The sequence below is a fragment of the Patiria miniata genome, unplaced genomic scaffold (genome assembly GCF_015706575.1).
Source record: "Patiria miniata isolate m_02_andy unplaced genomic scaffold, ASM1570657v1 HiC_scaffold_7, whole genome shotgun sequence".
NCBI classification, from domain to species: Eukaryota; Metazoa; Echinodermata; class Asteroidea; order Valvatida; family Asterinidae; genus Patiria; species Patiria miniata.
Genome location: NW_024037074.1, coordinates 7,780,480 through 7,797,687, shown reverse-complemented (window position 1 = coordinate 7,797,687; position 17,208 = coordinate 7,780,480). Strand labels below are relative to the sequence as shown.

At 41.6% G+C, this 17,208-nt stretch overlaps 1 protein-coding gene across 1 annotated transcript; it reads right to left on the bottom strand.

The window, feature by feature from the left end:
* Nucleotides 1–5,031: 5,031 nt before the first annotated feature.
* On the bottom strand, nt 5,032–16,361 carry LOC119744523. The gene is made up of 5 exons (XM_038220475.1): nt 14,618–16,361; nt 10,839–11,082; nt 6,975–7,073; nt 6,304–6,395; nt 5,032–5,873 (listed from the first exon to the last, which is right to left on the bottom strand). The coding sequence occupies exons 1-5, from the start codon at nt 15,983–15,985 to the stop codon at nt 5,445–5,447; spliced, it is 2,232 nt and encodes a 743-aa protein (XP_038076403.1). The 5' UTR covers nt 15,986–16,361; the 3' UTR covers nt 5,032–5,444.
* Nucleotides 16,362–17,208: the final 847 nt, after the last annotated feature.

The following is a 17,208-nucleotide window of genomic DNA, read 5'->3' as shown; positions in this document are numbered from 1 at the left end:
CCATACGCACTTTAGCAAAAATAAGGCTATTTAAGGGCCCTTGGTCCTCCATATTTCACGCAAAGAAGAGCTTGCAGTTCTGTCCACGGCTTCCACCCTTCTTTATTCTTTTTGATAGTCCTCAAGTTCCCGCCCACAAGAAGCTGTAATAGCAAAGAATTTGAGGGCATGCAAATCGTGATTTAACCGGCGTAGACAATAGTATTTGGGTTTATTTACTGGCCTGCCACCTAAAGGAACGAACACGCGGTCCATAGAGTTGAGGTTGACTCTACTTTCAAAGATAATACCTTCCTGTGTAACATTTTGTTCGTTCAGCAGCAATCTGAAGCAAGCTCCTTGCTAAACCAAATAACCAACTATACAGCTTTAATATCCGTTGCATGCAGCGCGTGTAATTGAAAGGCATTTGCAGATAGCACATTTGTAAAAAGCTGGAAAAGAAAATTGTGTCTGTAAAAAGGTCGATGTATGTTTGAATAAATTTTAAAAGCAGGAAATTTTAAAAACACACGGAAAAAAAGCATTTCCAAGACCACATAACTATTTTGGTCTGATGTGTTTAGAGAATTACGAGAGCTTATTAAAACGAATGCATAAACTACATTTGTACAATGAGGAAATAACGTTTGTTTAATACCTTATTGAGTGATCAGTACATCCAAAAAGACTGCATTTTGTTTTCGCTTTTGAAACACGTAGTTTAAATTGAAAGTAAAGGGATCAGTTTCACGTGCTTGATTCAGCCTACAGTAGAAAAAGATATAATGTAGCTGACAAGTGAAAGTAATATCAGTCAAAAACCAGGAACACTAGCTTTTATGAAATCATTTCCATATGATATATCAAGGAGAATGGCCGGTATTGCATTTGCCGTGTTGTGTCTCCTGGCTTTTTCGGAGGCGACTGTTTTTCTAGACGAACCGGACAATTTGATCGTAGTGGTCGGTGGCCAAGCGACATTTAGATGCGACTTCAACCAAGACTACGACTGTTCAGTATCACAGTGGGTATATTCGAGCTCCCAGTGCAGTCGTGGTTCCTTTGTAACCATAGCAACTTGCCGGTCCGTATTGCTTGTACCATCATTTGACACTAGTCGACTTTCCTCAACGTTTGGTAACAGTACCATTCTGCTGCAAATCAACGATGTACAACTTAGTGACGCAGGGTACTATGCCTGCAGGATAGCTGATCTGAATGAGTTTTCAAGATGTGGACATTTGACCGTAGTTGACCCGCCCACTCCTCAGTGTACGATGTTATCATCAAGTGTCCGAGTAGGAGACACAGTCAGGTTGATGTGTCGAGTACCAGAGGAAGCTCTCACCCGTACAAAGCTGACGTGGCACACGCCTGAGACTTCCAGCTCCACTCGCAGTCTCAAGACAGACCCGGGACAGTCTTACACCATAGAGCGTGTTCTCCAAGAATCTGACAAGTTCAGAGTGCTCACTTGTATTGCTGGCAACCACATCAATAACGGACCGAACTGTACCTTGTATCCGTTCGAAATCAAGACAGTCAGTGTGCGTTTTCAGCAGGAAAACTCGGCACTGATGTTTGAATGCGTCGCGGACGCAGCGCTGCCAGATACTCGCTACTCGTGGTCCGTGAGAGTTGCTGAATTTCCAAACGGTGCACAACCTGAGTGGATCAATGCCAGCACGGACGATAGATTCGTGATCGTCGGTGATCAGACGAGATTTCTTCTGATGATTCCTGGACAAGTCGACGATGGTTTGCAGGTGAGATGTACGGCCTACAGCCCCATTGGCACGAGCAAGACGAGCGAAGCGCTAACCATGATTGGCTGCACCGACGGCCATTTCTTGACCAACAACACTGACTGCGCCGACATCTCTAATGAATCTTCTTCCTACATTTGGATGGCTGCTTTTGCTCCACCCTTGGCAGTGCTTGTTATCTTCCTTCTCGTGTTCTTCATCAAGAAGCGCGTGAGCAGAAAGACGACCGACACGGGAGCAAGATCCACAACCAGCATGACCACACCTCAGCCGACAGGCTTGCTATCAGACCCTGCTCCTTCCTATGATAACCCAATCTCCTCACAAGCCACTCTGTCACCCAATATGCCGAATGTCACAACGCGGATATGTGGTGGTCATCAGTCCAGCTTCGCCCCCATGCTACCCCCACCCAAGCCGTTACCCTTAAGCCAGCGACGCTTTCAACCCCGAGGTATGACCGCGCCGCCGTTGAAATCTCGTGGGCAGAACGCGCCTCAAGCCCCCATCACCGACTCCACCGAAGACTGTCCCGCCTACGATCACATACAACCAAGGATACCCCGAAGAAAATCAACTCGGCCAACGGTAAAGGACAACGCCGACACCGCGGAAAGCTCCATCACAGTTCCTGAATACATGGCTGTCGGAGGTGGGCGTGCACCACAAGAGGCCACGCCCATGTACTCTCTCCCTATCAAAACAAAGAGATCTTCCGTACGTAAGCAGCCACGTGTGGTACAGCCATACGCTGTATGTGTTATTGAAAATGCTTAAATTGTACCATCCGTGGTCTTCACTAAATCCGTCTTCAACGCTCGTTAAAGGGGGCTTTCCCTGATTTTGCTCTGGTGCACACAAAAATTCGCCTGAATCATTGTCGGGCAGCAAATAATTAGAAAGTTGTAAAATAGTTTTAACCAAACGTTGGCGGATTTTTCTTTTTGTTCCATGAAAGTGAAAAATGTTTGTGTTACTAGAAAATATCATTTTGAAAGCTTTCTGTTCTTGTTTTTTCTTCGGATGGGTGTATAAAACTCAAAATAAGCACCTACGGTACATCATTAAACATGTATAAAGTCATATTAAAACAGAAAATCAGAGTAACTTTGTGGACGGCCAGACCATTGTTTTGGCAACTATCCTTTGAGGGATATTAAGCACTGAGACAGCATTATGTAAATGATCAGTTCAATCGAACACGATTTTTTGACTTTTAGTAGCGTATCCAGCTTTGCATGTCGGGGGGGGGGGGCAACCGCACATCCGCGCCAAAATGTAGACATGGTTTTTTTTTTCTCCGGGGGGGGGGGCTCTTCAAAAATGACCATCATTATGTATACTGCAAATTATAGATCACGGCGCATTGTAATGCTTTTTGAGGGTGGTTTTGTTTTGGAGATTGATGTCAAAACTCGTTAACCATTTATTGAAATAATTGCTGAACAAAAAAATTGTGACAAAAATCCGCCGGGGGGTGCAGAATGCCCCCTCCCCCCCCCCCCCCCATTGGAAAGGCCACTGTTTAAAATAGTTTAAAGTTTTTTATTACTGCATTTGTTTTGAACTTTATACACAACGTCGTTCCAAACGGAATAAGTACATTTACCTTCTGCAGTTCAACACCATTTTGTTGATGACAAGTGAAATCGATATAGTTCTGTCAAGGACTTTCACTTTTACCTTTAGTTCCATAAAGTATAACCAACGAAAACCAAAACCAGCGGAATGAATGACAGGAATTATAAAAATATTATGTTGGCCTGTGTGAACATCATGAGGTAGTTCTGTGTATAAAGTGTAACAGTACCAAAGGTGAATAGTACACATTATTAGTAACGTTATGCTTTGCATATGAGGGAACTTTCCATATTACGAGCCTAACTTTGAAAGCTATATATACCTAACCGGGCATGATATCAATTCCACTTCGCAAAGGCCCTCGTCAGAGGGGAAATTGTGGTTGAGAGCAAATCCGGGCGAGGATTATTAGTCGATGGTGGTCGATTCGTGACGTAACTTGCGCCTGCGCACTAATATCAACGTGCGAATGTCTCCAGTCAAACTTTGGTCAAACGATGGTCAATAATTATGTCAACATCAACCGCCAGAAAACCTTAGTAGTGCATGGCTCCCTGCTCACGGTGCATTATGATGCACACGGCTATTGATAACCAGAGATGCAACCGTGCCCCGTGGTACGATTCAAATAGTCGACTAAGAGTAGTCCAACCAGCTTACGTTCGAGCGAAGTTTGTCAAACTTACTATGATGGTTAATAATACCGTTCGCGCCCGGATTTGCTCTGAGAGTTTACACAAACTATACAAAATGTAAATAGCGCCCTCATATTTTATACACCTTATCTCAAAACGGCCACATTAGGCCCCAAAAAAAGTCTCCGGTTTCTGGTATGCGCGCGCGTCGCCGTAGCCATGCGCGTCGGCAAAATGAAAAAGGTTTTTTTTTCAAAACCGCCAAACTCACTGGTTTGACTGGAATCCTGCTACTGCACAATTTTAACGTGTTTTTAGATGGGGTTATGATCGAGAATAAGCTTTATGTGGCCTCTCTGGACTCCCATATATTTTCACTAAGTTTAGTCGGGCACCATTTGCAGTCATCAGCCGACATTTGAAGCAAAAAAGTCAGGTAAAAAAAAAAAAAGCCGCGTCGCCGCACCACTTTTTGGACAAGCTCCATACCAGAAACGGGATACTTATTTTTTTTGGCCTTAAGTGGTAATTTTTGTCATGAGCTGTTAGTTGAAATGGCTAGGTTTGGGTTAACAACCAGCGGGTCGATCGTTACCTTACCAGGCTGAAAACCAATACCAACTCAAGGGTAGCGAATGACATGCAGGTTTACTCAAAGGCATCGCCTTGCATTCGTTGAATTTTAATAACGTAACCAGAAATAATAGCGACTGTCTTTTGTAGATACCTTGAAGTGTTATTGGAGGATAATAAGCAGAAACACAGCGTGCAGGTGTTAAACTCTGCCTTTAATAGATTGTTACGGTTGTTATAAGCTTGTATAACACGCATAACTATTGATTCTAGCGAGTAGCGAGTAAACAAAAATTGATTGAGAATTGTAAGCTCGATTGTCAATACGACACAGAAAGTTAACATGAAAATAATAAATTGATCATAACGGAAAGAATTATTTTAAAATTAATGAACATAAGAGGAAATGTTAATGTTGTTAACCAGATATTTAATAGCGAATATCCCATACAAAGTTGTGGGCCATCAAGTATTCGATGGTTAGATATGTGGTAGTCTTAGTGCAAGACTGGATTTTGATTTTCTCGAATGCAGCCATGCGAGGGCGTGATGTAATAATTATGCTCGGAATTTATCAGGTCCACGGTTGCCAAGACTGAATTTCGATTCATTGTGTATACTAGCGCCCTCTAAGCCAGGGTGACTTAATTGTGCTTGCTTGGGATACGGACCGTTTGTTTTCAGGCTTGGACAAAGACTATTGTGTTACATGTCTCAAATAAACGAAGACAGTTGTAGGAATTGTATCATAACAATAATCGTTTTTATTATAATTGTGTTTTCTAACTCATACGCATGCAGCTTATTAAAACTTAAATCAAAAATCCAAATTGTCCAAATCGCGTCATCGTCTGATTCTTTTTCCTTGCTGCAATCAAATGCGCATCTTCCGCGATGTTGTCTTTTGTTATCTCTCATCATGTTTCATAACCTCATCTTGTTCACTTGTCTCTTGAACTTGATTCGTAGCCTCCGCTCGAGTCACTCTGTCCGCCGTTTCTGCATTGTTCTCATCTTGCCGTAAGCTAGTCTCCTCAGTTCCATCTCCATGTCTTACCGTTGCTTCTGCATCATCACCGGTAGCCTTCACATCAGTCGCTTCTATAACCTCCCCATTTTCTACCGCGGCATGCCCATCGGCTTGTGTATCCTGTTCAGTTTGTTTGCCAGCCTCCTCCTCCAGTCGCTTTGCCTCCTCTGCTGCCTTCTTAGCCTCCTGTGCAGCCTTGCGCTTGGCCCTCATTTTGGCAAAGTCCACTTTGCAGACCATACTGTCGTTAGCCTCACCGTAACCCTTACGACCATTCAGCCAGTACGTGTTCATCGTTCCTTTTCCCTGTGTACACGAACAACTTTTGTGAGCTAAGGAATGCATACATTTTCATTACTTTTCTTTAGAAATTAAAAATAAATCAGAACGTTTCGCATATGTTTAGAGAGCAGATGCACTTGAAGCTTTGCATGGCGGATGAGATAGAGTAGAACAATTGCGGGTAACCACCATGTGCAAAGTAATGTCTCCTTGGAAGAAGTGTGGTTCTGAAAAGAACCGCTTGGTTAAGTGTATAACTCGACGTTTCTTATGAAATGTGAGGCAGGTTAAACTCAAACTGCTAGAATTTGATATTTTACGGACACTTTTCTCAGGGGGAAAACGAAATGAAAGATGGACCGTAGTGAAAGGCAAAAGAAAGAGAAATAATAAAGGACATTTTTCGTTATACTTCCTAATGAAAGTGTAGGCCTAAGACTTTTGGTTCTTTTACCTTGATAGTAATCTCTCCTCGACTCTCCAAGTCATAGGACGCGTCTTTGGAGAGAGCTGCGTATGTGACGTCACTTGCGTGGATCTTATTGGCTGAAGACAATTTTAAAAAAAATCATATTGTTATCAATAAAAAAAATAATGTTTTGGCAGTCCTACAAAGCTCTTGAGGCATACACCCTCAATTAGTTTGTACACTGGATTAAAATGACACTAGAGTTGAATTAGTGTTTTATGAAAGATGTCGTTAAAAAATTTCAAAAAAATTCACAAGGTGAATTTAACACCGCCGTTTTTCCCCCACTCTGCGTGGACATCGTTGTAATAATGACAGCATACATGTTCTGCATATTGAACCACTTATCTAACATATTACACAGCCTGGTGTAAATTTTACGCGATGTGAATTTAACACCGCCGTTTTTTCCACTCTGCATGAACTTCGGTGTAAAAATGACACCATACATGATATGCACATTGAACCACTTATTTAACATATTACACAGCTTGGTGTAAATTTTACACGATGTGAATTTAACACCGCCGTTTTTTTCCCATTCTGCATGAACTTCGGTGTAAAATGACACCATACATGTTATGCATATTGAACCATTTATTCAACATATTTCACAGCATGGTGTAAGTTTTACACCGGAATGTCTATGAACTCACGTAAACCGTTGGATTCCATCCGTGAGGCAGTGTTGACGGTGTCTCCAAACAGACAATACCTCGGCATCTTGGACCCAACGACTCCCGCCACACACGGTCCTATATCGAGAGCAAAACAAAAACCCAAGGTAATTTGGGCTCCATAGCATGGGTTGTTTATTCCAAGAAACGGACCATCATGGCGGAAGGACCGCAGAGTGGACACAAAAATCAACTTCATTTGAAGTCTAAAGGTAATTATTTATTGTCCATCGCGACTTTAAGCCCACTTTTTTGAGTTTTGAGTTTTTCAACTGACTGAAAAACAGTCTCAAATGAAGACTCAGCACGAAACGCGCCTTTTGTCAGTGGCTACGGCCAGTGTAGCATGAATTTAGGTTTTATGAAATACTGACTCATTGGTGGTATTGCGTATGCTCATGCATAGATAATGAGGAGAGGGACCGGTCACGTGAGAGGGTTTAACCAATAAAAGGGAAAAAAGAGTCCGATTTTCATACGAGTCCGATTTTCATATGACACCAGCCGGCCGGCCGCGGCTACGGACGTACCGTGAGGATCTTGATGGCCTGCGGTTGAGCTTTCGATTAGCACGGCTGTTGTGGCTAACCTGACTGCCTTTAACCGAGTCGACCCGGGTAGGCTACTCGAACGCATGTTTGTCGCCCCTAAAAGAGGTGTAGGCCTATGCTTACTTTCACACGGAGTACATACCCCATGGACCCCTTGTGCCGCATGGGTGATAAGGGCTCAAAATTATTTGCGCCGACAACCAATTTCTCAACAACTCTTTTTTTTAAGTGATTTTCGGAAGCAGGTCATCGTAAGCCCGCGGGACAACCTCTACTTGTAACGTCCTTGGAAAATGAAAATACAAGCGCAGCACAGGCGAAAAATAATAAATAATCAGAAAGCGGAAGAGCTCTCAATACCTAACTCACGTTCAGCACGTACGTATTCCACTTTTTTTTTTTAATCAAAGGGTTTTTTTCTCGAATTTTCTCCAAATGATATAGATCGCCACAACCGTTTTGACACACAAAGAATCAAGTTTTTAAGCCTGAATTTTTTTCAAGATTTCAATAATTATTGTTGTCGTTCCAAAATCACGCTGCTCTTTGATACATATCCGGGGGAAATGGGTTAATAATGTTTCGTTTCCGTCGGGCACGGGAATTCTTTTTTTATTTTAATTTTTTGTTTTTGGGAAACACTGGATTCTTTTTTTTTTTTTTATTTTTTTTTTGGGAAACACTGGATTCACCACTGGATTCACTACATTTATTCAAGACAGAATCAAGACAACCACATTCGCGTGAAGGTCGTATTTTTAAATAACAACAATGACGACATAAATCTTATAAGCCATTTTGATAATATCAGCCAGGCTACAGATAAAACCACTTTAAAAGTGAATCTTATTTACATTGGCATGCCTGTTACCGAGGGCGCTGAACGCGTACTGCCTTGACGGCACGACACGTCCCGTATTGTACCGTCTTCGGCAAGAGATAATATTTTTTATTTATTTTTGGAGAGTCTGTCAGACCATTTCACAATTGATTTCAAAAACGGCCTTGACGTAAAACCGAAATGCAATTATTTCACACCACTTGAAGTTGTTCAAAACCGCGTGAACAGCTGATGTCACTTTAATGGAGAGTCAAATAAACTATTGTTTCTTTAAACTGGATTTTTTTTCCTTTCCAGTGAAGGCTCTTTCATAGATTCAATATTTTTTTTTTTTTTTTTTGAGCAGCTTCGTAAGAGAGTGTAATAGACCATGGCGTCAGCATGGTCTATTACATTTGAGCAGATTCGCTGATTAATTATGCAACAACCGCATCTTGACCTCTAGATTTTGACCAATCACCGGACGCTATCTTTATCGGGTTTTCGGTCATTCACCCGTTGCGCGTCATAGACATGGATACGAAAAAACCTGTGTCACGCGCTCTGTATCATATTACGCGAAATGCGCCCGGCTGTTGTATTACAAAACACAGCATTCGAATTGGCCAATCAAACCATAAGTCCTGATTTGGGAATGAAATGATGTCACGATGTGGTAAAGTCGACTCCGATTGGCTGGCGCGCGGCTTGCATAATCTGCATGTTAAGACATATCAGACGTTATACAGAAGCTCCGTGGATAACGGGCGATACTCAGACTAGGCTTATACCAAAAAAAAACTTTGGACAAACAGTCTCACATTCTTGTTCCATGTCAATGCCCTAACTGTTGGGACTGCAGTCAACACAACATAATAAAATTCAATAGAGAACAGTAAACGTATTGTGCTGGAAAAAAATATTAACAATCCAAACAAAAGCCGTGTAGCAAGTAAATAAACATGTTTGTTCCATGTCAATACCCTATAAACTATTTCGGTTTGGAGTCGGACCTGTAAACAAGTGTACGCACGACTTGCACTTGTTTTCTTCAACATGAGCTCGGTTTGTAAAGAAAGACAAATCCTCCAGTCTGGTCTTCATATCAGTACATACGGCCGCTCAGGTTGAACAATAAGATAGTTTGCACTTAATGCGTGTGGCGTCTTTCATGAGCATGTCCCGTGTTGCAGAATTCGTGCCGCACTTTTGATTTGGCTGAAAGACCTTAGAATTCTAATCGTTTGGAATTGCCTCATGTTTGTAATTAAGCGGGTACTGTTTACGTGCCGTAACATCAGATACACAAATTATGCAGCGAGAGCATTTACGTGTGTATTGACTGTTGTCCACTGCCCTGCCCGTTGCTTAGTTAGATATTCATCACTCTGTGTCCTTTGTTATTCAAATATATGCAGATTTATTCGTGAAGAAAATTTTGCAATGGAGAGTTATATTTTCTGTATGCAACGATATTTTGCTCTGCCTGGTCAAATTCTAACACACTATGGTAAAGCCAAATATACGGTGTAACATGACACCATGCTTTATCTGCCCTGAACTATTCGTAAAATATGTGTATTTATTTCAACAAAGAAATAATGTACAATGCAGAACTGAGGCTTATTTTGCACCGTGGTATATAATTGGAATCACTAAACAATATGATACAAGATAAATACACGGCACAGTGTTAATTAAATGCCAAAGTTTTTTTGCAGTGTGACATGAAATCACACTGCAATCTCAACCTCAATGTTAAACACCGTCGTGTATCCTTTTTTAGTGCACACTGAAAAAAAGTGTGGTAGGGACTGGACACCGTTTGTAGTTTCAGCAGCTCACCTTTTAATAGCACTGTAACATCAATTTACATTGCAGATTATAGACACTACCTGGTGTTTAACTAACACTACAGGTTTGTGTAACACGACGTTACGGATACCTGAATGGATGCCAATTGTCAGCTTTAATTTACACTGACAAATTGTGGTATAAACTTTACACTACGGTATCCATACTTAACCATTGCCAATTTAACATTGTGTAACACGAGATTAGGGATATCTGAACGGATGCCGATTCTTAGCTGTAATTTACTCTGTAAAATTACCGCGTCAATTTTACGTTGCCAATTCAACATTGTGTAACACGAGATACAGAAATCACACTGAAAATGTGTTGTTGTGATTGTTACACTGTGTTATCAATGGAACCTTTGACAATTGATCATCGTGTTACACGAGATGAGAGATACCTGAATGGATGCCGATCCTCCGCTGTAAAATTTGCGGTGTAATGTTTACACCACGGTATTTATACTTAACCAGTGGCAATTGATCATCGTGTTACACGAGATGAGAGATACCTGAATGGATGCCGATCCTCAGCTGTAAAATTTGCGGTGTAATTTTTGCACCACGGTATTTATAATAAAACCATTGATAAATGATCATCGTGTATGAGAGATACCTGAATGGATGCCGATCCTCAGCTGCAGTTTACGCGTAGGATCGTGCGGGACTTGCACCTGTTTGATAGCACTGCGTAGATCTATCGCCATCGTAGCAATCTCCCCAGCGTGTTTCTCCCCGTTACGCTCAGGGCAGCCACTGACCACCATGTACGCATCGCCTATCGTCTCCACCTTGTACACGTCGTAGATATCGATGCGGGAATCGAAGCACGTGTATAAATGGTTCAGCATGTCAACAACCTGTTCGGGTGATGAAAATACAGCGTCAAATTCAAGTGTAAACTTCTATACCCTGTAAAGTGTTATATGAATTCAGAGCATAATCATCGAATTAAACGTTAATGCATGTTTACTATTGTGGGTTTTTTTTAAACAAGCTGTCTACAATAGTTATTTCACACAGTGAAGGCCTACATGCCACGTCTACCTTGCTGCAAATTCCTCAATGCAAACAGACTAAGAATCGCACTATTAAACCTTCAAATTATGAGAAGTGATTTTAGCCTGAAAGGTCAGCCATAAAGCGGTGTAAGAACACAGTTTGTGTAGGTTGGGTGAGCTGGATGCTTTTTTGTTGTTCTTTTGTTGTCAAAATAGTTAGGCTTTAATGGTATGCACAAATGATAATAATAATAATAATCGGCATTTAAGAACGCTCTTATTAGTAAACTAAATCAGAGCGCTTACAGTATTATTATTATTACCCCTTATCATTGGGCCAATTAAGCATTCCAAATACCATCTCAGCTCTCCGGGGAGTATACAGCTCGATGCTGCCTGGTAGGCGCAAGCAAGCTTATTCAATCACAATAACCATCTCTGCCCTCACAGGTACCCATTTACTCCTGGGTGGAGAGAAGCAATGAGTGACAAAGTGCCTTGCTCAAGGGCGCACGCACCATGACCCAGGCTGGACTCAAACCCACAACCCGCAGCTTTACCCACAGACCACGAATCCAGTGCCCTTAACCACGATGCCACAGCACTTTATAATAGGTAACCTAATATCGTAATACAATGAGTTTTATTTTTTGTTATTAACATATTGAATGATAAAATTGTAGGCTGGGTTGGTTACAGAGCAGTTATTATTGTCCTCGTGTTCAGTAACTGTTGTATCATGCTAGTATGTTGAAATACAGGAATGAAAAAGTGTTAACATTGTTTTTTGTAATAGTCCCCGCAGAAAAAAAAATTGCAACTGTAATTTTCCGAAATCCATTAATATTAAATTTTGAATGATAAGTAATTATAGACCTAATGGTATGCATGATGGGCGTCAATAGATTTGCAGCTATAAAACCATTTGGATATAATTGTATCTTTTATGAATAACTGGTGTTTAAACAAACGAATAGTGGATTTTTACAGTCATTCACGAATGTCCGTCGTGCTCATTTCGTTTTCAATGATTAGATTTCTGCCACGGACGGCGGAGGGTCATTTCCAACACGGTGGCATTTTTGGCATATTCCTGCTTTGCCAGATTCAAAAAAGGCGAGACGACTTTCTTCTGTGAGCGTCCATTAGTATAATCACATCCTACAAAATTCACAGCCACTGGAGATTTAATCTGATAAAACGTACGACACTTGTGAAATTAACCCAACCCAAACCTTTCTCCCCTGCGAAATTACTCCCCTCTCCCCTTCCCTCAAACACACACACTTACTACTTACTATACTTCTTCGGCCTGCGTGTATTATGAATCTTCAGGTTGGGTTTGCGCTATGGCGTCTGAATAAGGATTCGTATTCATGAAATTCACTTCTAACTTATTTTTTTGAAAGTTCATCCTGTTATTTTGCTCGGCTCAGCTCTATTTTTGGAAACGCTGTGGAGACAAATACGGATTATAGTTTTCTGAAATATGCAATCTTCGGGAAGAGGGTGGGGTTTCGGGCATCTTATCCGCTTTTATAAATTCTGTGTGTAGCTCAATGATATCAGGTATTGTGATTTGGTACACGGTACCCTGTGGAGACATGGGTATTGATGTAGGGAAGAAAAGGTTGCAATTTCTATAGGTGAATACGTCACCGCAAGGTTAAAACGAAATAGATATATATATTTTACTTTTAAAAAAAACTAGGAATTTCCAAGGTGTGTTGATGCGTCGCAAATTGAAGTATTTTATGTATTGGATATTAAGTCCGAATTACAGCTCAGGAAATTAATTCTGATTAAAATAGGAGCATTTTGAAAGTACACTTTCACGAGCACAAAGAACTGACTCCACAAGGATACAAATTCCAGTATCTATGCATGTTCAGTGTTTATTTATAAATGATATTATGTTTACTGTATCAATGTGCCTAGAGAGGACATTCCACCTCAATCAGCGTCAGAAATAATCAATGAAATATTGGTATTATTGTCGAATCGAGAATATATCACAAATTCTTTATCATGTCAATACAGTCAATACAGAAGGAAATAGGTATTTACTTTTTATGGAGGAAGCAGATTCTGCGTAACGAAATTTCGACTTGAAATGGGGCCAAAATTAAATTGAAAGAAAGACTTGTTCTCGGAATAAATATTACCGACCTTTCGCTGCTGTCATTTACAGGGTGATAATATTTTGAGAGGTTTCCATTAGACCGGTGCCTATTTCACACATGCACGGACCAAATGCAACGCACCGCAGTGACGGAAAAAGCGATATCGCTCAAATCAAATCAAAACACAATCAAATTCTATCATTGCGATGAGAATGATACGCAGGTGGACCCTTGCCTCGACCCCCGATATTGATTTCGATTAGGCTATTTTTTCCTTCTCTCATCTAATGCTCGTCTCTTCTTGTCTCTCGTATTGTAATTGATCAAGCCTTGACCAAATCAACCGTCAACGGCATGTTTTGCGACGTCAACAACTGCTACTGGGAGTCAACCGGATCGTGGCTATATTGTAGTACGGACTACGTACCCCTAGCCCTTTGGGCTTTTGGGAGCTACTCATCATAGTTACAAAACCATCGTGGTTTTATCTTCAAGGGCGATGACAATGTAGCCGAGAAATGCAGTTCTTACGACTATGCACTTAATCTACTGACCTAATAAAATTAATTCCCTTGTATAAATATATGTATTCGCCCTCTAATCTGTTTATGTGCATTATTGTTGCTTATTCCGTCAATAGTGTCATTGCAATGTTTCACAGAATTGAAAACGTGGGGGAAATTGTTGGTATTTGTTCCCAGTGCATTGAATTAAATAGCATATCCAATCATTGGCCGCGATACTATTTAGATTGTGGATTCGACACGATAAGTGGATTAATCTTCACACTCTGAGATCGAGCCCGTGTTGTCCTTGGGCATAACAATTTACATGAATTTATGATAATTCTTCCTGCCAATGTTTCATAATAATGTAATGGCAAGCTGTAGACGGTGTATTTTAGGGCCAGTATGCTGTTCTGAATCGACTAGGACATATTGGACAGTGTTTCCTGGGGTTTTTTTTAAATCAAAGGCTACACAAACAGGGGTGTGAAGAGGGGTGTAAAGAGTTTTTTGGTAAAGAGGTTGATGCACAAAATGTATCTTCAATTTAGTATTTTATTTTCTCGAGGTGATGTCAGAAATTGGTCTGCACAGATTCGGTGTATTAGTAATTCAGAAAATTGTGCGTGCCAGTGATATGTCACCTCAAGCCGTGATGTGGCACTTTTTTCGATAAGAAGACTGGAATTAAACCCAGTTCTAATTGGCGTTCCACAGTTGCACGGAACCAAAAGTGTCAAAAAACTAATGACATCGTCTACGCACCTGCAAAGGAGTTATCTGAGCCGAGATGGAGGTGAAGCCCACGATATCAGAGAAGAAGATGGTGACACTGTCGAAACTCTCGGCGTGCACCTGTCGCCTCTCTCTCAGCTGATTGGCCACGGTAGCGGGCAGCATTTGGTAAAGCAGACCCTCCACCACCAACTTTTCTTGCCGTAACTCCAAAGTCTTACCCCTCAGACGGCTGGCGTAGTCGTGAATCCAGCCGGTCATGCTGCAGGCCGAGTACAACAGGACTGGGAAAGAGACCACCACGAGGATCGTCACCACGAATTCCAGGGCGAGTAGACGGGCCGTTGCGTGCATTTCCTCGGCCAGATTCTCGATGGTTTTCGCTCTGAGGTCCCGTTGAATATCCCACAATATTTCTTGGTAATCCGTTGTGACCCGAAACCACTGCATCGCCCCCGTCAAATTGCACACACTTTTATCATTCTTGATTGTCTCTTTCATCAGTGTAAACTGTTTAACTGTATCCAAAGAACCACTTCCAACATTAAAACTAATGTCGCTATTAATACTCAACGCATGTGCGAGGAAAGCATCACCTATCGCGCCTGATGCTGAAAAATCGGATATAAAAATATCGGAATCTAAAAAAGATAGAGCTCCGAAATATCTTTCTTTACTAAAGAAGTGTTTCGATTGCGTCAGTGAGTCATAACTAAGGAATAAATCAGCGTTTATTAAATTGTTCTGAGTTATCTCATCTGTCATTTCTTTAATAATTGCACAAGCGATCTTGTGGTAGAAAAGATAAATAGAGTTTGTGTCATTGTTAAGTGATTTACCAAACGTTCTTTGCTCCATGAGCGTCTGTAGAAACTCCTTTTTCGTCCAATTGAGTTGTTTTAAAGCGTTCAAGAGAACTCCTTTGCGCGAAATGCATCTGTGCAAAGCTTGGTCTGTGTTGATGTAACTGGTGTAGATATCCTCCACAAATCTAGAAGTACGATCGGAATCATTTGAATTATTGGCGCAATTTTGGTGCCAGGCTTTCCCAAAGCCCACCAGGCCCGCTTCGACGTGCAGGGTGTGGGCCAAAGCCTCCTCCTCTGTTGCATTGGTGAGAGCAGTGTGCGTCGCGCGCTGCCAAAAATCCAAATCAGTGAAATGTTGAACATCCACGAGAGAAGAGAGGATGAGAGCAAGACATGACAAGGCGCAGACAAGACTTGTACGGGCAATCTGGAGCTGCTTTCCCCTCTCTGAAGACAAATCGGTCATACAGATGGTCCTTGCTAGTCCTTTCTCTTGGTCGATACCTAGAGGAGCTACGCTGTTGTTACGCCGGAAACCTCGCGTACGGCGTGGACTTTTACGGGGCGATATCTTCTCCACGTCAGCCATCGTGTTTCGTTTTGTCCCTGGAAATTCTCGACGATACTATCACAAAGATGCGTGGCTATCCATAGCTGCTCCCACCGAAGCTTACGTGCAGAGGCCTTTAACGTCTGCTGTTCCGAGATTGTGATTATGCTCAACTTTATATGGAGCAAATGTCTGCCTCAACTGTCCAAGCCTGTCGCAGCCTGGTTTCTGAAATGATCTGCCCTTGGCGACAATCGATCTCGTGGCTTACCCCGAGACATCTGAGCGACCTTGTCGTCGGATGTTGCCAGTTCGCTCCTCGTCTGGCCATTTTGTACTTAATGTGAGACGTCACGCGTAGTGTGCATGGTATTATTCCTTCTGTCTGCTATGTGTTCAGGTGACTCGCCCTTTGTGTAGCAATCCTCTTCCGTATTAATGTTTTTGCCGCCCGCATTGATCGCTTAAGTGCATCAAAATACCTATCAGTGTAAAATCCACAGTGCAAAAATACCTATCTTGACTCCCAGTAACATTTTTTAACTGAATAACTACGAATGAATAACTACGAATGGGTAAAGAATCAGATATTATAATACAAATCTCAGTATAGTGATCTGATGTAACCTTGGATTTTTCAACTGATAACTAACTGGGATTTCAAATCCTGCTTTGACTCGGAGAACAACCTTATCAATCATGTCGGGGAAAAAAACCCAAACGATGAACACAGTCCCCGCAGCAAACAATCTGTCAGGAATAAAAGGTCGTCGAATAGTAGGAAAAAAGACGGCAAATTTTACATTCGAAACGAGCAGAGTGAAATGACAATAAACCGAAGATGAGTTTGTCTTGTTTTGACATTCATCAGAAATCGTCGCTGATTGATTTTTCTCCCGATCGTTATCGGAGGCCCTGTCGTTCATAACTCATTTCGTGTTTCGTCAGAAAATAATTACAGCTTCGTCAAAAATGTGACCGCATGATCTTCTCCCTCTCGACCTTGTGTTTTCTATTCGAGAGGAGTCAGAAAAAGGCTGTTATTGTCTGACTTACACATAATTCCGATGATCCATGCGCTGTTCTACGGGGGGTGGGGGCTAGGGGGCTTTATAACCCCCCCCCCCAAATATTTTGTTTAGCCCCCCCCCCCCCCCCTATATAGGAAATTCATTAAAAAAAACCTGAAATGGCAGTAGCAAATGTTAGAAGGTGACGTCACATGCGAACGGTCTCTTCCCTAAAAATATACTCGTGAGAAG